Raw genomic sequence first — 22,207 nt, 5'->3', positions numbered from 1 at the left:
TGCTGAGCTCAACCAGAGACGGTTCAGATATTAAGATGCTTGTGTTGGTGCTGAGCTGAAGTAGACGGTTCAGATATTAAGATGCTTGTGTTGGTGATGAGCTGAAGTAGACGGCTCAGATATTAAGATGCTTGTGTTGGTGCTGAGCTGAAGTAGACGGTTCAGATATTAAGATGCTTGTGTTGGTGCTGAGCTCAACCAGAGACGGTTCAGATATTAAGATGCTTGTGTTGGTGCTGAGCTGAAGTAGACGGTTCAGATATTAAGATGCTTGTGTTGGTGCTGAGCTGAAGTAGACGGTTCAGATATTAAGATGCTTGTGTTGGTGATGAGCTGAAATAGACGGTTCAGATATTAAGATACTTGTGTTGGTGATGAGCTCAACTAGAGACGGTTCAGATATTAAGATGCTTGTGTTGGTGATGAGCTGAAGTAGACGGTTCAGATATTAAGATGCTTGTGTTGGTGATGAGCTGAAATAGACGGTTCAGATATTAAGATACTTGTGTTGGTGATGAGCTGAAGTAGACGGTTCAGATATTAAGATGCTTGTGTTGGTGATGAGCTGAAATAGACGGTTCAGATATTAAGATACTTGTGTTGGTGATGAGCTGAAGTAGACGGTTCAGATATTAAGATGCTTGTGTTGGTGATGAGCTGAAGTAGACGGTTCAGATATTAAGATGCTTGTGTTGGTGATGAGCTCAACCAGAGACGGTTCAGATATTAAGATGCTTGTGTTGGTGCTGAGCTCAACCAGAGACGGTTCAGATATTAAGATGCTTGTGTTGGTGATGAGCTGAAGTAGACGGTTCAGATATTAAGATGCTTGTGTTGGTGATGAGCTGAAGTAGACGGTTCAGATATTAAGATGCTTGTGTTGGTGCTGAGCTCAACCAGAGACGGTTCAGATATTAAGATGCTTGTGTTGGTGATGATCTCAACCAGAGACGGTTCAGATATTAAGATGCTTGTGTTGGTGATGAGCTGAAGTAGACGGTTCAGATATTAAGATGCTTGTGTTGGTGATGAGCTGAAGTAGACGGTTCAGATATTAAGATGCTTGTGTTGGTGATGATCTCAACCAGAGACGGTTCAGATATTAAGATGATTGTGTTGGTGCTGAGCTGAAGTAGACGGTTCAGATATTAAGATGCTTGTGTTGGTGCTGAGCTCAACCAGAGACGGCTCAGATATTAAGATGCTTGTGTTAGTGATGAGCTCAACTAGGGACGGTTCAGATATTAAGATGCTTGTGTTGGTGATGAGCTCAACCAGGGATGGTTGAGATGCTTGTGTTGGTGATGATAAGCCAGACTGTGTTGTGTGCTCTGAATGGTCCCGCCCTAAAGGCCGCCGTCAGACACATTTCAGGTGTAGGCAGTGTGGAGTGGCTCTGAGTGTGCCCTGCTTTTGAAAGGTACCACACCATCAAGCACTACAAAAAGTGTCATCTGGATGAATAGAAAATCATTACCACTAGGCCTACCTACTCATTTCTCCCAGTCACTCATAAGTAATTACTTCTTGTTTTGCCATTTCCCCTGGGCATTTCTCTTACTGCATAATAGGCTGTATCCTTACTATGTTTGTGTTCTTGTGATTTGAATGTCTTTGTCAGTGAAAAAAACAAAAACCAACAAAAAAAACAAACAAAAACAAAAAACCTTTAAAAAAAATACTAACGTTGTCTGTCGTCTTGTCTCGTCACCTCACTCATGATCTGTGCCTTGCCGTGGCGAGTGAGCTTTTAAACTAAACGGGTCTTGTCTAATTTTTGTTTGTTTGTCATAAAAGTAATATAGGGCTATATTTGCTCCACATGGAATCTGAGTGCCTACATAATAAATGGACAATCTTTTTAGCAAAAGAACAGCCTATGCTACCTGCATACATTCATGCACATAGCCTAAATACATTCGGTTTGTTTCTGCCATTTATTGCTCATAATTATTAAATAATCTTTATTATTTAGATAGATATGTTTGCTATTTACTATTTACCAGAGTATTCAGTATTGTGCTTTATAACATGCACAAGGTGAGGGCCATTTTGGAAGTGGAAACTAATACATTTTACCTTTCAAATATGTGTCATTTCGTGAAAATTCTATAATCCAAGATGGCCGCCACCCTATGACGTCATAATATGCAAATTAGATGGGTACATTTAGTCTCCACATAAACTTTAGGTCATATTAAACATTTCTCTAATTTACAGAAAGTCTCTATCTATTATAATTTCTAAGTTATGGCCTTTTGAAATTAAGATGTCAAATCGGAACATTTCAGAGAAAAACCTCTGGCGCCCAAAGGGTTAAGATGCTTGGCGATTAAAAAACGAAAAATAATTCTCAAGTATTACATTTGTACCACGGCTGTTATCGATCCATCCAGCTGCAGCCCTCCAAAACGCTCTTAGCCCTGGGGCCTACAGTAATGTTAAGGTGACCCAGGCTATCTAGGTAACCAACTAATGTTACTCCTCAAGGATGCTTTTCCTCTCACAAATGTTAAAAACTGGAAGGTGTTTCCTTGAACCCATGACAACAGACATATTATAGGTACAAGTAACCCAAAGAGTGGCTAACCAAAGGGCTTCTCTCACACCCCCATTTTGCATTGAGGAGAACAGAATTGCATGACCCTTGTAATGTCCCTGGCCAATGAAACACTGCCACCTACTGGATGCTTGTGTTAGTGTAACAGGGTTAAAAATGTACTGTATATGATTTTCGCCAAAATGTAATTGTGAATGGGAGCCACCTTTGGACATATGGTGTACTGCATCTGATGCGTATAGTCTGCATCTGCTGCTTCCCTTCCCGATCAGAGAAGTTTAGGATTCTGATCGGGTAGGTTTTCTGTAAAAAGCACTGTACTTAGTATGTTCCCCGACTAGCCATAAAACCTGCTAGCCGCCTTTGTACTGTACTGTTTTAATTTACTGTTTTATAGAGCATGCATGGATTTAGTTGTTTAGTTTGAAGTGCATTAAGAGTATAATTACGTAACAAGAGTTATTAATACTATTGTTATTATTATTGATATTGCAACAGCGAATGTAAGCGAGTTCGACGTCACTGTCACTCCACGTGTCCAGACATTCTGTCTGATGTCTAGCTGGCTAGCAGGCTGATAGTGTATAATGGACTATTGACGGAGATGTTTATGTGTTGCGCTGTGCATTCTTTTGTTTTGCTTGTGCAGATGATGCAGATTTATACCGTAGCCTGAAGGCAATATCTGTTTGTTATTTTCTAAAGGTATGTGGGCCCCATATTGTAAATAGGTTAAGTGAAGTGCTGTAACTCTGTGCACTAAGGTTGTATGTTCTGTTATTGAAGTAACGAGCAGAGAAGTTTAGGATTCTGATCGGATGATGCAGATTTATACCGTAGCCTGAAGGCAATATCTGTTTGTTATTTTCTAAAGGAAAATAAATGACAGAAAGAACAACCGTTTCGCCTCCATCTCCCCATTACTTGACCACCGTTACATTAGAACAGCCACAGCTTATGGTTTCTTGAAAGCAAGTTGTGTTGCAAATTGTAAGACACCCTTTTTTAATTTTTAAAGCTGCCGAAAATCACATGATGAGATTATGCTCATGAGCACTCAGAACCCAAGTTACAAATGCAAATCCTCTGGTTTTGGAATATTAAATGACTATTGCAATTCGTTTTTTGCACTTTTACAGATCAGAATATACATTTAAAAACTCTAAAATCAAGTTGAGGATAACAATTGCGATTAGTGTTTCTGTGTTACAGTTTGCCGTTTAGAAGAGCAAAGCATACTCTGCATGTATTTGTATTTAAGACAATTCTACCTTCATAATCACGTATTGTATACTATCACCTCATTTAACATGAACATAAACACACACTCAAACACAAATAGAGAGAGGGAGAGTAGAATTTCATTGTGAAAAATCAATGTTCCCCATAAAAGAAAACATGTTTAGTTTTGAACATGAACTATCCCCCCAACCTCTGGCCTTTTTGACAGCTGGCCCAGCCTGACCCCAATCATCCAGTTCATAGTGGACTAATAATCTGGACCACACAATGACGGACCACACAATGACGGCCGCAGCCCTGAGGGAAGTGCTGAGGAACACCCTGGACAACCTCAAGGAGGAGGATTATAAGAGGTTCAAGCACCTCCTTCGGGACCAGGGTCAAATCCCACTGGGAAAGCTGGAGAAGGCTGACATAAACGACACTGTGGACTTGATGGTGCAGGTGTACAGCACGGGGGCTGGGGACGTCATGTTGACCATCTTGAAGAAGATGAAGCTCAACCAGTTGGCCATAGACTTGGAGAGAGATCTGGGAAGATGTGAGTGTGTAGCTCATAGTCTCTGATGAGGCACCTGTGTATGTAGGAAGAATCACATGTATTCATCGTATCTGTTTCTGCTAACACTCTCTCTCTCTCTCTTTGACTTTCTCTCTGCTGATTTTTCTCTCTTTCTGTTTCATTTCATCTCTGTCTCCTCCTTTTCTTTCTCACCTCGTTTTCTCTCTCATTCATCCCCTCTATTCTGTCTCCTCCCTCTGTCTGACTGGGTATCTATCTGTCTCTTCGTTCTCTCCACTCTCCCCCTTTTCCTCTCTCTTCCTTTCATCTTTCTCACTCTCTCTCTCTGACCCCCCCTCTCTCCAACTCTCACTTTCCATTTCTTTTCCTGCTCCATTTCTTTGTCTGTGGTGATCTTCATACTAAAGTGGACATCACTGCTGACTCTGGAGGGATGGTGGACGCCCCAGCCTTGAGTGGAGGATCATCCATGTCACAACAAGGAGGGGGTAAGGACCCAATGTCGGCCATTTCACATTTGGATCCAGTGGGATATTAGCTGCAACCCACACACACACACACACACACACACAGAGAAATATTACACAAACCTTGGTGTATTTATGATATTTAGATAAATAGGTGAGATTTGGTAATTCATAAGTTCTGAATAGGAAAAAGAAGAGAGATTTAATTTGAAGTTTAAGTGCATAAGATGAGTTGGGTCTTCAGCTGCTTTGGGATTAATGCTGCAGAGCGTGTGGAGCTGGGAAACTCATCCCACCACAGTGGCACCACTGACAGCTTGAGACCTTTGGCTGACTGGTGTAGGGAGAGACCACCAGACTCTCTGCTCATTGGCAGCATGCAGGGGTGCAACAGCCCAATGTCAGGGGGGTATGCAGCAACAAATTTGGCGCCCCCCCCCCCCCCCCCCCCACACACACGTTTTTTTTCTTTTCTTAAACAAATAAATAAATAAGTGTGCCAGACATCATCATGTATGGGCTTTAAATAATAAAGGTTTATTTTAAAGTATATCAGCCACTGCATGCCTACCATAATGGTGCCCTATGGTGCATACAGTATACTGTACACACACACACAAATATATATATATATATATATTAGTAACAATGTTAACAAATAATAAACAGTTGCAAACATTAACATTAAAATGATAACCATTGCAAAATAATGCCTTAAAACTTAAAAGTAAGTCTACAAATAAAGATCTTTTAAGGTGATGATGTGTAACAATGCTGCTACCAAAATATTCTAGAGTGCTCTTTAGTTGCTACTAAATAATAACACGCCGTGCCTTTTCCCTTGCCCATTTATCTTGTATTGCACCATGCCAACAGATAGCCTGTATGTTTGACAGCATAGCTAACATGAACAGCTAATGGTAACCATGGTATCCAGAGTTACGTTTCCAGTTGTTATTTTGCCTTAATAAAATTGAGATGTGTCATACATGGGATTTGTACAGTAGGGTTTAACCAAAATCTAAATGTAGCTATCATCAGCCTAATTGATGAGGCTTAAACTAGCCATTTGGCTGCTACATTTCTATGTTAGCAAACGCTAGCTAGCCTGCTAGCTAGTCTGTTAACATTATTTGCAAGCCTCCAAGCACAAACGTAAAGTCACCTTAAAACCTACCTGTTGCCTTTCACCATCCACTTATTTAATTGCTGTTGCATCCCCTGACATGTCTTCTCTTTTTCCCTCTTTCTTTTTCTGTTTTCAGCTCCCGACAGCTTTTTTGCTTTATCCATCTTCCATCCAACCAACTCACTACTCGTAGCCTAGTTCTAACTGCTTGTATGTTGAGCGGTCACGGTGCTCACTCTCCCTCTTCTATGTCAAAATTCTATTATGGAATCTTAAGAGATGAGGCGCCTACTCTAGTCTGTTTAGTCCTCTAAAATTTTATATAACATTAAGGAAATGCAGAAATGATTTAGAAACGCACAACAGCAGCTACATATAGAAAATTCCCCAAACATTTTTTTTTTTTTACCATCGCTTTGGCGCTCCCATGGTGCGGCGCCCCTATGCGCCGCATACAGCGCATACCCACTTTTTGCGCCACTGGCAGCATGCACTGGTGAAGATGGACTGTAGACCTGGGTGAAGGGTTTTTAGATAGGAGGATGTTGTTGAGGGGGTGGCTACCATCTAGTGGAGCATCAGAGCTTAGTCAGTGAAGAGAGATGAACAGAGGTGTGACATGTCCTTTATTGCTAATAAAGAAATAGTACAACTATGTATGGGGTGTCGTTCAGGAAATATGTCTGTACTAGTTTTGTACAAATGCATTGGTCCCTTTGTTCACTTTAAGGTTTGTTGGCATATATATTGGTATACATACAGCCGCGGAAAAAATTAAGAGACCACTTCAAAATTATCAGTTTCTCTGGTTTTACTATTTATTGGTATGTGTTAAAGTAAAATGTGCATTTTAGTTTTATTCTATAACCTACTGGCAACATTCCTACCAAATTTCAAATAAAAATATTGTCATTTAGATCATTTATTTGCAGAAAAATGACAATTGGTCAAAATAGCAAAAATGATGCAGTGTCTTCAGATCTCGAATAATGCAAAGAAAACAAGCTCATATTCATTTTTAAACTACACAATACTAATGCTTACACTTCGGAAGAGTTCAGAAATCAATATTTGGTGGAATAACCTTGATTTAAAATCACAACTTTCATGTGTCTTGGCATGCTCTCCACCAGTCTTTCACATTGCCGTTGGGTGACTTTATGCTACTCCTGGCGCAAGAATTCAAGCAGCTCGGCTTCTTTTCATGGCTTGTGACCATCCATCTTCCTCTTGATCACATTTCAGAGGTTTTTTATGGGATTCAGGTCTCGAAATTGGGCTGGCCATGACAGGGTCCTGATCTGGTGGTACTCCATCCACACCTTTACTGGCCTGGCTGTGTGGCATGGAGCATTGCCCTGCTGGAAAAAACACTTCTCAGAGTTGGGGAACATAGTCAGAGCAAAAGGAAGCAAGTTTTTCTTCCGGGACAACGTTGTACTTTGCCTGGCTGAGGTTTGTAAAAGACCATAAGGATTGAAAAAGCGGACTGGAGGTTCTTCTAAGTTCGTCTTCTCTGATGAGTCCGATTTCACAGTAGGTGCAAGACTCTCTGGCTTGTAGGCCTCTCCAGGTCTCCGTCTAACCATCAGACGACCATGTGTTGGGCGAAGCTGAAAATTGGACTAATCAGAGAAGACGAACTAGAAGACCCTCCAGTCCGCTTTTTTCAATCCTTATGGTCTTTTACAAACCTCAGCCAGGCAAAGTACAACGATGTCCCGGAAGAAAAACTTGCTTCCTTTAGCTCTGACAATGTTCCCCAACTCTGAGAAATGTTTTTTCCAGCAGGGCAATGCTCCATGCCACATAGCCAGGCCAGTAAAGGTGTGGATGGAGTACCACCAGATCAGGACCCTGTCATGGCCAGCCCAATTTCGAGACCTGAATCCCATAAAAAACCTCTGAAATGTGATCAAGAGGAAGATGGATGGTCACAAGCCATGAAAAGAAGCCGAGCTGCTTGAATTCTTGCGCCAGGAGTAGCATAAAGTCACCCAACGGCAATGTGAAAGACTGGTGGAGAGCATGCCAAGACACATGAAAGTTGTGATTTTAAATCAAGGTTATTCCACCACATATTGATTTCTGAACTCTTCCTAAGTGTAAGCATTAGTATTGTGTAGTTTAAAAATGAATATGAGCTTGTTTTCTTTGCATTATTCGAGATCTGAAGACACAGCATCTTTTTTGCTATTTTGACCAATTGTCATTTTTCTGCAAATAAATGATCTAAATGACAATATTTTTATTTGAAATTTGGTAGGAATGTTGCCAGTAGGTTATAGAGTAAAACTAAAATGCACATTTTACTTTAACACATACCAATAAATAGTAAAACCAGAGAAACTGATAATTTTGAAGTGGTCTCTTAATTTTTTCCGCGGCTGTATATTGTTTTTGTTTCATATATATTGGTCATTATGCACTTGTATTAACTGAAACTGTTAGTTATGCGTTTCACATATGAAAGAATGTGAACCTTGGTGAATTTATATGTGACACTTGGAGATTGATACAGAGATATATAACATTAAGTGTAAGAATGTATGAAGAAGACAAAAGTAAGGTTATATATTAAAAATGATAGCTGCCTAGGTAAATAACAGAGAAAAAAGAAACAATAACTACAGATGTCACCACAGGAAAGGTGGAAGTCAAATGCTACACTGATGACGCATACAAAGCTAAAAAATGAATATATTGTCTTAAGATTAAAATGTCATATGTTATAAAAACGACCAGCTATTTCCCCCTTTCAGCTTATTATATCTGAATTTTGTTGTTTTCAGATGACAATGCAGCAGAGGAGGTTCAAAAGAAGAAAGCATCAATAAAATTGAAGCTTCGGCGGCACCTGAAAACAAAGATTTCTTCTGTACATGAAGAGGCGGGAGTTTCTACTGTACAAGATATCTACACTGAGCTTTACATTGTAGAGGGCCGCACAGATGGAGTCAACAGCACACATGAAGTGTCGACGATTAACTTGAGGCAGATTGGGAGACGACCAAGCTCTGAGGATAAACAAGTTAAGCTGTCAAACATGTTCACAGACGGGTCTGCCACAAGAGTTTTGACTATGGGAGTTGCTGGTGTGGGGAAAACTGTTGCAGTGCAGAAGTTTGTCATGGACTGGGTTGAGGAAAAGGCAAATCTAGATATAGACTTTGTTTTTGTTCTTCCATTTCGGGAATTGAAGAACGGTAAAGACTGCAACCTTCCCCGTCTTCTTCAGTCTTTCTACCCAAACCTGGTTTCCAAAGATCTGGAAAACGTCCTTGCCTTGAGTGAATGCAAAATTCTTTTTGTCCTTGACGGTTTGGATGAAAGTAGACTCCAGCTGGACTTTGACAACTACATTTTTGAGCTGAAAGAAGAGTCATCAGTGGACGTGCTCATAACAAGTCTCATTAAAGGTATGCTACTGTCCTCTGCACTCCTCTGGGTTACAACCAGACCAGCAGCAGCCAGTCAGATCCCAAAAGAATGCTTCAACTTTCTGACAGAGGTTCGAGGATTCAATGACCCCCAGAAAATTGAGTTCTTTGAGAAATACATAAAGAATCCAGAAAAGGCCAAGGGAATCATTGATCATATCAACAAGAATAGAAGCCTCCACATCATGTGTCACATACCAGTATTCTGTCGTATCATAGCCAATGTGATGGAGAAAATACTGGAAGATCAGAGCAAAAAAGAATCGGCCAAAACATTGACGGCATTGTACACATGGTATAGTGTCAATCAGATACAAAGAATGAATGACAAATACCCGCAGAACAAGAAGATGAGTGCAAAGGAAAAAGGGGATCTCCTTGTTAAATTTGGGGAACTGGCATTCAAAAATCTGGAGAAAGGCACCCTGATCTTCTATGAGAAGGACTTGGAAGAGTGTAACATTGATGTCGACTGTGGAGCACTGAAGGCCGGAGTTTGTACACAGATCTTCAACGTGGAGAGCGCTACAAGTGGAGAAGACATGTTCAGCTTTGTGCACCTCAGTGTACAGGAATTCCTGGCAGCTCTTTATGTCCTTGAAAATGCAACTCATGGGGTAAATTGCCTCTCGCAGACACGGTGGAAGGAAACCTCATACTCAAGGTTTGACCTTTTCAAGATGGCAGTGGATAAGGCCCTGCAGAGTCAGAACGGACATTTGGATCTTTTTGTCCGTTTCCTCCTCGGCCTGGCTCCAATGTTGGAGCCTGAAATCCGGTTCCCCCTGGATGTGGTGCTGCCACAGTTAGCTATCAGAGAAAAGAGCATCGTGAAAACAGTTCAATACATCAAAGAGAAGATCAGGGAGGATAACTCACCAGAACGGATCATCAACCTCTTCCATTGTTTGAATGAGTTAGGGGACAACTCACTGGTTGAGGAGATCAACAGGTAATAAAGTTTATTTTATAGTTGATAAAGAATAACAAATATTTTAACTACTAGAGCATTTAGCTAAAAACACTGATATCATAGACAGATTTCAGATGACAATAAAATGTATTCTTTATTTGTAAATTAAGTCAGGTCATTTAAAACTGTCTGCTAACTGAAATAAGAAATGTTGTATTGGTTTACCTACACATGTACATGTACCTGTTTAAAGAAACAAATCATCCATCATCAAACAGAACCTCAATAATACATCCATTCAATCTTGGGTTTCACCCTTGAGAATACTATGTGCAGTATAAAAATAAATACAACTTTTAGCTTACAAAGGTGCAGAAGGAAAAGAAAGGTTTAAAGCCATGACACTATGAGCCATGTACAACCTGAAAAAAACACCTAAGCAGATACAGGCAGGGGCTGAGTAGTTTTATGCAATCATGGCTAGAGGTGTGTGAAGTGTATGTGGATCAGATAACATAGGGGCATATTCATTTGTAGGTTTGGATTTGCACCTTCAGAGCCAACCATACCAATGAAAATGTGTACATGTGTTTTGATGCTTTGGCAAAGGAGATGTTTATTGGTTGAGATGAGAGAGGAAGATCTGAATATTTTAAATTGTTAGATAGATTTTGTCAAGCAATTCAAGCTTTTGTGTTGACACAAACCCTGCACGGTTCAAATCATCACAGCAGCACAGCACATGGCCCACTTCAGCTGACAACTATGCCATGGAAAAAACATTTATAAACTTGGGCAAACTCACTGTTGCCATGGAAACACCATTCATAAACTTGGGGAAGCTCACTGTATATTATGACAATTCCAATATGTTAGTGCCCACTACAATCTCCAGTGTGGATTTAATGTCTAGTGAAAAGTCCAACTCCAATATGTTAGTGCCCACTACAATCTCCAGAGTGGATTTAATGTGTAGTGAAAAGTCCAACTCCAATATGTTAGTAAAGTCCACTACAATCTTCTGTGTGGATTTAATGTGTAGTGAAAAGTCCAACTCCAATATGTTAGTAAAGTCCACTGCAATCTCCAGTGTGGATTTAATGTGTAGTGAAAAGTCCAACTCCAATATGTTAGTTAAGTCCACTACAATCTCCAGAGTGGATTAAATGTGTAGTGAAAAGTCCAACTCCAATATGTTAGTAAAGTCCACTACAATCTCCAGAGTGGATTTAATGTGTAGTGAAAAGTCCAACTCCAATATGTTAGTAAAGTCCACTGCAATCTCCAGAGTGGATTTAATGTGTAGTGAAAAGTCCAACTCCAATATGTTAGTAAAGTCCACTACAATCTCCAGAGTGGATTTAATGTGTAGTGAAAAGTCCAACTCCAATATGTTAGTAAAGTCCACTACAATCTCCAGAGTGGATTTAATGTGTAGTGAAAAGTCCAACTCCAATATGTTAGTAAAGTCCACTACAATCTCCAGAGTGGATTTAATGTGTAGTGAAAAGTCCAACTCCAATATGTTAGTAATGTCCACTACAATCTCCAGAGTGGATTGAAAAGTCCAACTCCAATATGTTAGTAAAGTCCAATACAATCTCCAGAGTGGATTTAATGTGTAGTGAAAAGTCCAACTCCAATATGTTAGTAAGGTCCAATACAATCTCCAGAGTGGATTTAATGTGTAGTGAAAAGTCCAACTCCAATATGTTAGTAAAGTCCACTACAATCTCCAGAGTGGATTTAATGTGTAGTGAAAAGTCCAACTCCAATATGTTAGTAAAGTCCACTACAATCTCCAGAGTGGATTTAATGTGTAGTGAAAAGTCCAACTCCAATATGTTAGTAAAGTCCAATACAATCTCCAGAGTGGATTTAATGTGTAGTGAAAAGGAGCTGCATATTTGTCAAACCTGATGCTATTCACACAGAGATTAACTACTGCTCCTTCTTGTCATTTAGTTTGGCATATTGTTCTGAAGTTTGTTTTGGAAGTAGAGTGTAAATTGTATATTGAGAAATTAACCTTGTTTGTGTTTTTTTAATCAGAGGCCAAAAGAAGTATTCTTAAGTGTCAGAAATATGATGAAAATAGTGTTTTTCTAATATGTTACCCAGACAGAGAAACTCAGATGGGGCGAAGGATCTGACTCCAGCCCAGTGTTCAGCTTTGGCTTTTCTGCTGCTGATGTCAGCTGAAGACTTGGATGAGTTTGATCTGAATCAATACCTGAGATCAGACGAAGGGCTCCGCAGAATGCTTCCTGTAGTGAAAGTCTCCAGGAAAGTTGGGTGAGTACAGTTTAGGGTGGGTACTGGGAGGAAAAACTTTTTAACAACAATGATACAACTTGGGACCATTTTGGAAATGTATTCTGACATACTGGCTGAGAGAGATGCTTCTGTTTAACTGTGTATGAACATGGATAAAAAGGTTATAATTGTATATGCAACTTAGATACCTCGACAATATAATGTTTACAGTTTAGGGTGGGTTCCGGGAATAAAGCCTTGTTAACAGCAATGATACACACTCACTCACACACTCATTCACACACTCACCCACACACTAATTCACACTCGCACACACTCACTCATACACTCACTCACTTACAAACACACACACACACACAAGTTATAAATACACACAGACACACACACACACACCCCCCCCCCCCCCCCCCGCCACACACACACACTTTGCAGCCCCTCCTCCCACCCACAGAACAAACACACGCCCCTCCTTCCAGAGGACCACCATCTGCTCCCTCCCTCCCAACAGCAGTGATACAATTTGGGACCATTTTGGAAATGTATTCTGACATACTGGCTGAGAGATGCTTATTTTTAACTGTGTATGAACATGGATAAAAGTTATAATTTTATATGCAACTTAGATACCTCGACAATATTATGTTTATTCTTCATTTGCTAAATCAGTGCCAATGCTGAATAGTATCAACTGTACATATCTATTATTACAAACATACATAATGTTTTTTAAACAGGCTAGAAGCGTGTAACCTCTCCAAAGCAAGCTGTGAAATGATGGCATCAGTGCTGCAGGGGACACCTTCCCATCTGAGAGAGCTGGACATGGATAGAAATCCTGATCTGAAGGACGAAGGAGTGGACCTGCTCTGTGTGGGACTAAGAGATCCACAGTGCAAGCTGGAGATACTAAGGTCAGCTATGTGGCATGTATTTAACCTGCTGGAGACTACCACTGATATAAATGTTAGCTGCCGTTTATTTCAATCAAACCAGAGGTTGCAAGCTCATCGAATGAAATGGTGTTAATTATTCACTTCATTTATTTCATTAGCAAGACCCTCTGTCTGCAGGATATAGAGGGACCAATTAGCTGGAAGCATCTTTAAAACGTACTTCACTCAAAAGGTAGGCTAGCCCACGCAGCCCATTTAAAGCGAGCGCAAATGTCCAGCAAGTCAATAAAGAAACACGTAAAACACCACTTCAAAAAGCACCATGCAGCACGACAGACCTCTCTGATTAGATGCGCCCCTCACATTAATATCCGGTTACTCGAAACAGTCCTAAAAATTGTGTATGACAGTCACTGGCAAAGACAATATAAAATGTGCCACGTCAGAAATGGATTAATCAATAGGCCAATACCAGGACGAGTATTGAGGAAGCAGTAAGTGTGGCGTTCCTATCCCGATCACACTGTCTGAGATGCACTCACATTTTCAGTCCCTGCACTTCCTGGCTATTTGTATCGGTGGAAGCTCTAACAAGCGATTCAAAGTGGCAGTATAAACTCTCCAGCGTCACACAATCTCCCAAGTTCCCTTTCCTCTCCACACTTTAAATCAGCTCTCAGGTGGGCCTGATCAAGCTAACTGCTCAGCACACCCCATACCATGCCTACAGTAAGTCAGGTTATTCTCTGTTCAACACAGGCATATAAGAAAGGCCCAACAGCTGCATTTCAATAGCAATTCATAAAAACTTTAGTGTCTGTCTTTCTCTCTCCTGCTTTCTCGTGCTCATCAGCTGTCTGTATGTACAGATCTGTCCTCTGTTATTACAGTCATTTGCATGAAAGCATGTGTACTTTGTGGAGGGAAGGGATCAAAATGTAATCTCTATGTTATGTCACAATGCTGGCATTCAGGTTTAACCTTAAAAGTTAAAAAGTTAAAATGTTAATCAAGAAAAATGAAATCAAGCTCCACAGGTAAAATGGGTGTGTTACATGGGGAGTCTGGGCATGGTATTATCACTCCTTTATCTTTTAGCATTTTGAACACAGGGACTATTCCTTCTTTAGCCTCCCTTCTTTGCGGATATAGTCTTTGGTAAGGTCGATGTGAACCTTTCGGTGTTATCTGAACAGGAGCTACCATTCCTTATCTGGCCTACATCTGCAGGCCCTCTAGACCACAACTATTCGGGGAGACAAGTAAACTCTGCTTCCTCCTCCATGGTCAAACAAACAGTTTGTCATCTTTCTACTGCTCCCTCCCCCACTGTCTCATCCCAATAAACTAACAGACCATGTTTTTGAAACAATGATCTGAAATTAACTCCTGTTTCAAAATCTTCAGAAGTAATAGGTGGTAAGGTAAGGTAAGGTAACTTTATGTATGGCTCTGCTTTAAGATGTCCGCCGGCAGATCTCATGAACAATCTCACTGTGCTGGGAACATCTCGTTAATGTCCTCTGAGGAGCTCAGTGGTATGTTATTCAGGTCTAAGGCATTCCATTACACTACACCACCCTAAAACCAGTCTTACTCACGCCTCAAACTTGTTCGGGATGAAACTATTGGCTAACAGTCGAAGTTTTAAAGTGCAATCCTCTGGGCCCTCCCTAGGGTGAGATATGTCAGCAGTTAGGCTTTTCATATCTCTTATTGTCCAAGCTCTATATACCCATACTGTAGTGGTTACGCTTTTCATATCTCTTACTGTCCAAGCTCTATATACCCATACTGTAGTGGTTACGCTTTTCATATCTCTTACTGTCCAAGCTCTATATACCCATCCTGTAGGAGACTGATCTGCAGCCCCAGCATTAGGGTTTGGCATCTCCTTCATTGGACAGATCAGATCAGAGTCCTCAGACTCATAGAGAGTAACATATTTTTTAACTTTCTGGCTGAGTTCTAGGAGTGGTTTTTGCAGCAGCTTGTGTTACAGGCAGCGCTGGGTTCAATTTGGAGGATAATGAGGATAAGGATACAATCCATTAATAGGGTTTGAGGTGTGGAAATTAATGATTTAAAGTTAAGGAGAAGGTAGGCTACATCAAAATTCACATTTAAGTGTCCCAGCTTGAGATCATGGTGTGTATCCTATTATTAAACATTCAGTAAATCTCAAGTAATCAAACACCTTCCCACCGAAGACTGAAAATTTCTTCAGTTATGTGCATCATACCAGCCACCCTGTGAAGTCTGTGTGTGTTACTAGCTGATTTGCCCTTAACTGACTATGTACTCTGGTCAGAGAGTAGCCATGACCTTCAGATGTAGTGCAACAGATGTATTAACGTTTGAACTCCAGCGGGTTGATAAGAGTGCATTGAGTGCTGGCTGTAGAATTAGCATACATTAAAGTACGTATTCGTGTGTGTGTTTCTGTGGTTTTCTGTAGAGTAAAGACATACAGAATATACGTAGAATGAATATACAAACGTAGTAAACGGCACCAATACACATAAATATATATGTAATATAAGCACTTTGTAGGCAAGCATAAGTGACGCATCAAATTCAAGTCACTTATGCTTGCCTACAAAGTGCTTACAGGGTCTGCTCCCACCTACCTAAATGCTCTTGTAAGGGCAAATGTTACACCCAGGACGCTGCGCTCATCCAGTGAGCGTCGTCTGGCACTGCCCCCAGTGCAAGCAAGGCAATCCAGACTATTCTCAGTTGTAGTTCCACGTTGGTGGAACGACCTGCCTAGCACTACCAGAGCAGGGGCGTCCCTCTCTACCTTTAAGAAGCTCTTGAAGACCCAACTCTTCAGAGAGCACCTCCCTTCCTAACTGGCACCTTGGCTTAACCTGCACTTAAGCAGTAACAGGCCCGCACTTCTTTTTATACTTCTATGTCTTTTTCTATTTTAATAAGCAGTATTTATTGTTACACCAGGTTCTTAAGGCTCTTAGCTTGATTGTTCTCTCCCTTGTACGTCGCTTTGGACAAAAGCGTCTGCTAAATGACTAAATGTAAATGTAAATGTAAATATTTATGCATTATGTATTATGTATTATGCATTATGCATATTTGAACAATATACATAATTACATATCAATTATTTATCATTCAAATATATATTTCACTATTATGCAATATACAGAATTGCTGTGCCAACAACTGAAATAAAAATTATATTAATACCAATCACCTGCACTCAGTGTATCAGAACCACTGCAATTACAATGCTGTTACATTAATATACCACAAGATGGCGGTCTAAGACCACAAATGGAGAAGACAGGCATTGCTTGGGAGTCTAAACTCTAGCTATGACCGCGATCATAACAATTACAGTGTAGTAGACAGGCTACTGCAAACATATGCAAGGAAATTACTAGTATTTAACCACTAGTGTTGATCAACATAAACATGAGGAAAGTAATGCTAGCAGGAACATAAAATTATGCACTTTCATTATCAGTAACGCAGACGGCAACACAATGTTAACTTTATGCTAGCATAAGAAATTGTAAGCACGTTCACTCATGTCAGCGGCTAGCACGAAAGGTTGATCCACACACCCTGTGAGACAAACCACATGCAAGACAGACGGAACACAGAGAGAGTGGAAGATTACTGCAGCTTGAAAGTTGTTCATCCAGGTGTCTGCACAATTATAGTGGATTTATTGCTTCACAGACCAGTCGAAATCACTGGATTCACTAGTTGTTGGTAAACTCCAGTTCATCCAAACATGGTCAGAATACTTGTGGAAATCTTCTTTGCAACAGAAGAGTTATTTTCCGTCTGTAGTTTTACTGTAATTAAACTTTTTATTTACCAGGCTTGTTCACAAGATCATATTATTGAAACATTTTTTTTCTGTTTGTGAGAAGGCCCGAGCCGGCCATCTCACGATGTGGGATGTAGCCTGGTAGACTGGGGTTGCAGGCCTAAACACACGGCGCAGGACACAGTGGCAGTTAAACCCCAAAACATACAAACACAAACTGAACATACTAAAGCCCATAATAGACAAGGTACACCTCTGAGCATTCAGGTTTTGTTTTGTGCTCCATCCAGCATGTTCAGTCTCTCCATGAAACAATGGGTGCCTCTTAAATAAGGCCCAATTGGTCCAATTAAAAGGCAATTGGAGGTTAAAAGGTTATTGGACCCCTCAGAGGTGGGGGAATCTGGACCCAACCATTTAGGTAGGGGAGTCCAGTCCTCCTAATGGAGAAGCTCACCTTTTCACACTGTTTTCCAATGTAGCCTAAAATAATGTAACATAGTATGTTCTCATGCTGTGGTTCACTAGGCTGTCACCTGTTCAGTCAGGACAGCTCATGTTAGATTAAAGGCAAGGTGAATAGCACCAATGAGCATGTGAGTAAAGTTATAAAAAAAAATGTTGACATATCCTTTGATAGTATCAGGAATTAGGAGTAAGTTTAATAAACATATTCCATCAATAATTATATCTCATCCTTAATGGTAATTGTAATATTTTGAAGAAACATCGAAGTTGATAGCTCTCATGTGTATTCTGGAATTGACCACATGGTCAAAATTTCCTGTAGCCTCATGGATAGATTTTAGTGGAATGCTGACACCCCTGTGTCCGTGTCCTCCATGAATATAAAGTATCCCAGACCAGTATAATAAATTAGCATTCAGGTATCCCCTTACCTTCCTTGGTTTAAAAAGAGCTGATCTCTGTAGAGACAGTTAGTTGAATAGAGACTAGGTGAAACTCCAGTAGCGCAGCCAAGTCTCGTTTTCTCCCTTGGTGGCCACCACTGAAAGATTAAAACCTGACCATTGATTTTCCATCACTTTGACTACAGTAATCTCTGATAATTGGGATTAAAATAGTACCCTTTACCTTCAAAAACTTCTCACCACACTTCTGTCAACTTTAAAGACAGAAATGGTTGTCCAACATAAATTAAATAAAGAACCTGTTGAGCAATCACACAAACTGAAAGCATTAATCTTGCTATTGTTTAGATCTGTGAAGTGATTCAACTCGTCCTGGATGCATAGAGTGGGTAGATACAGGCGCTAGCATCCATTGTTTTTAGCCTCCCTGCTAGCACGCTTACCCCCCATGCCTGCGGCTGCAGGTTCAGTGTGGGACTGTGCAATATAATGTATCTGACATAGGGGCGTGTGGTGTGTATCGTTTACAGTATTATCTGAATGATTGATTTAAGGATATGCGAGCTGACGATACACTTGATACGTCTTTGATACACTTATGCCAGACACCAATCAATAGGACTTTGTGAATGGTATTTCATCCACTGCAATCATGTAGGCTGCTTGCATTTTATTTAATCATTTTTGCTGCAACTTTATCACTGGCACTGCGTTCACTATGGGGGTGGCACAAGGGGCCGCCAGAGCAATGACACAATACCTGGCGTTCTTATGCTTCTTCACGGTTTCTTTTTTTTAAATGACTCAAACCCGTGAAATCTGTTCTAACAGCAATGTCTTGTCTTGTGTCACAGCCCTGTCGAGGGTCAGGACATGAACAAAAGGGTTGAGATGGTAATGCTGACAAAAACACGGCAGGACAGAAATCAGTCAATTTGAAAGTATTTATTGTATACATAAGATACAAAAAAGGCACAGGGATGTAACACACACAGGGACGTAACACTCACACACAGGGATGTAAACCACACAGGGTTATAATACACACTGGGACACACACACACACACAGCGACGTAACACCTTGTTACAACGTTACCAGGCGAACTCTTGTAGCCAAGCTCTTTTAAAGTACCTTGTAGGAATGGGATCCACATGGACGGGACAGAGGAAGACTATCTGCGCTTTAGGGATGGGAAGATTCACCGGTTCGCCACGATGCACCGGCATAAAAGTTCACGATACGATGGCCCGGATCAAAAAAGTGTGGACCGGATATAATGTGAGATGAATCGCGATGCATCGGTTCTAACATTTTTGTATCGGTATAATCTAAATACAAGACCAATCATTTTATATTTAGATAGATTCCACCTCTCTTACTGTTTCTTAAACGCGCTCTCATCTCCACTGCTGTTAATGGCCGCTTCTCGTGAAGTCTATAACTTTTCTAAAATCACTATCTGTCTGCAATACCGCTCTCGGCCTCTACACAACTTCGGGGCTCTCACAGGAATAGACAGTGGGATAAGCGACTATTACTAACGGTGTTTTACCCATGGAAGTCTCTAGAAATCTAGCACCTTATTGAACGAAATTAAAAAGAGTGAACGTGCAGTTCTCAGACACCAGAATAAACACGCTCACAGTATCGTTAATCAGGCAGTAATACCCTACGTTCAGTTCACTTTCACAAAAATTATGAACGAGTTAATGAACTTTCATTCAATGAACGCGTTCAGACACAACACTGGCGCTTGAACCACGTTTCAAAGACCTGGCTTTCTTGGAAGACCACGGCACCAAGGACATGGTATTTTTAAAGATAATAGCAGAGGTGATGATGGAGGAAGAGGTAAGAATATACTCCATATACCGTAGCTAAACTCTCTATTTGTTACTTGAATTTACCTTTGCCTTCCTGAAATTGGAAAAGGAAATCTAGCAGCTAGTCTCCATTATACTTTTTTCTCCATTATACTTTCTGATCATGTGGATCAACTCAAAACCTAAAGAAAAACCTTAAAATAGGGCAAATAAGTTAAATTGATTGCGTGAGGCATTTGATCCACATGTTTAGGATGAAGCAAACTGTGTTGTGACTGCTTGGTAGGCCTACAGTTAAAAAAAAAAAAATGACATTTAGAGAACACTTACACACGTACATATACATGTTATATTTTGTCAGATACCTTTTTAATGATTTGTTGTATGACACATAAATGAATCATTATGAATAATATAAAATTGCATTATTTTGTATCGCACCTTGTTGAATCGCATTGTGTCGAATCGCATCGTGTCGAATCGTACTGCATCGCAATAGGGGTGAATCGTATCGTATCGCATTAGTAGCTGCTTTTATGTATCTTTAATGTATCGGATCGTTGGCAGTGCATCGAGATGTGTATCGCATCTTCCTCAGTGATGAGATGCACATCCCTACTGCGCTTGGTTATCATCATCTGTAAAGGACACTGATTGAATCGGCCTGGGATGACTGAAATGCCACTTGAGAACCTCCACTGGTGGAGTTGGTCTTGTCGTCGGTGTCTGATATAGAGGTGTAGTGGCTGATTTTTGAAGAAGTGAAAACTCTTCTTTTCAGATCTGAATGAAACTCTTTGTTCTTGGTGTTCAGGAAAATCCTTGAAAAACAAAAAAAGGGTTATTTTCCAGTATAATACCAACAGCTAAATATTCATGGATAGTTCCCCTGATTCACCTCTTAATACATTTCAGACATCAGTATGTTTGCCATACTTGATACACATTTAAAGATAGAGTGCACGTTACCTAATTCATTTCAATAGTGTAAATCATTTTAAGAAGTGTAGTCAGTTTGTCAGACTATCATGGTGGTTATACTGATTCTTGGTTTTCAGCAGAGAGTATTGAGTTCCAGTGTATCTACTGCAATGTTACTGTACTGCTGTTGTTGTTTTTTTAGCCGTCACTACATAACTAGGATGCTATGTAGTTTTGTGATTCCCGCCGGTGATGAAGAATTCTGTACATTTAGACCAATCAGATTCATTTGTTTGTATTTGAATTTCTAACGGATAACTGATGATTAGTTAATCTCTGCCCGCGAAATCGCGGAGCGAGCTGTCAGTTGAAGTCTGCACTCTGAGGAGAGAGGTAACAAGTTTGTCTGTTGCTCCAGTGAGGCGACTGCTTTCAGTGGAGACCAGCTGTGCTTTGGTGTACATAGACCCACAGAAAGCCAAACCTCAACTGAATAGCTAATGATATATATTTTACTACAAATCGTTTTTATTTCTAGTTTATTGTGAAGTGATAATTGCGGTCACCTAGTGAGTTACAAAGTGAAGCTGACTAGCCGGAGCTAATGGCTCTCGTTAGATTAGCTCTGCTCAGCCTGCAAGAGGAATCAGTCGGTTAATCTCCTGTGAACTTGTGGGAAACGACCCGTTTGTAGCTGGTCCCACCGGAGGACCTCTATCTACTAACGGAGCCAGCTCATCTCACCTTCGTTAGCTGAATAGCAGGTTGTGGCTGACATCATTATCTGATCCGTTCTCCACTGAACTGGCGGCAGCGAGCGCGGAGGTAAGGTGAGCTGCAAGAGAATGTTCCCACCCTGGCTCGTGAGTAACTTTAACGTCTACTGACACCGGTACTTACACTGGGAATCATTTTGATGGATATTGTTATGAACTGTATGCATATTTTAAGACTTGTTTGATCTATTTTGTTTCTTTACTAATAATTATTAACTAAGGTTATGATTCGTCAATACATTTTATATTGCTCTATTTAATTATATTCTGGGTGTATTGGCCACAATATTATTTAAGAGTGCTAGTTCAATTATAGCCAGTGAGTATTTTTTATTTAAACTGACACCCTCGGTATGAGCTCCGGTGATTAGCCTGCCGGTGGACGTGCATTGCAGCCGTCACTGCTTGCCTTCAGTTCGAGGAGCTGATATCGTCAGTGCACCAACAGGTTTGAGTTTCATAGAATATCAACATTGGGTTGCTGACGTGATTGGTGAACCTGTTAACATGGGACTGGGAATCATTTCCATCTATTTAGGTTCTTTACTTTGTTATTCACATTTTGAT

At 40.4% G+C, this 22,207-nt stretch overlaps 1 protein-coding gene across 1 annotated transcript; it reads left to right on the top strand.

The window, feature by feature from the left end:
• Positions 1–4,069: 4,069 nt before the first annotated feature.
• LOC308379993 (NLR family CARD domain-containing protein 3-like) lies at positions 4,070–14,211 on the top strand (the record flags this gene model as incomplete). The annotated part of the gene is made up of 6 exons (XM_080860874.1): positions 4,070–4,343; positions 4,733–4,813; positions 8,714–10,313; positions 12,396–12,569; positions 13,286–13,462; positions 14,118–14,211. 6 exons carry the CDS (start codon positions 4,070–4,072, stop codon positions 14,209–14,211), a joined length of 2,400 nt encoding a protein of 799 aa, XP_080717000.1.
• Positions 14,212–22,207: the final 7,996 nt, after the last annotated feature.

The sequence above is a fragment of the Sprattus sprattus genome, assembly GCF_963457725.1.
Source record: "Sprattus sprattus genome assembly, contig: SUPER_1_unloc_1, whole genome shotgun sequence".
Taxonomy (NCBI): domain Eukaryota; kingdom Metazoa; phylum Chordata; class Actinopteri; order Clupeiformes; family Clupeidae; genus Sprattus; species Sprattus sprattus.
The sequence above is the reverse complement of the archived record's forward strand: the minus strand, read 5'-3'. Positions and strand labels throughout refer to the sequence as shown.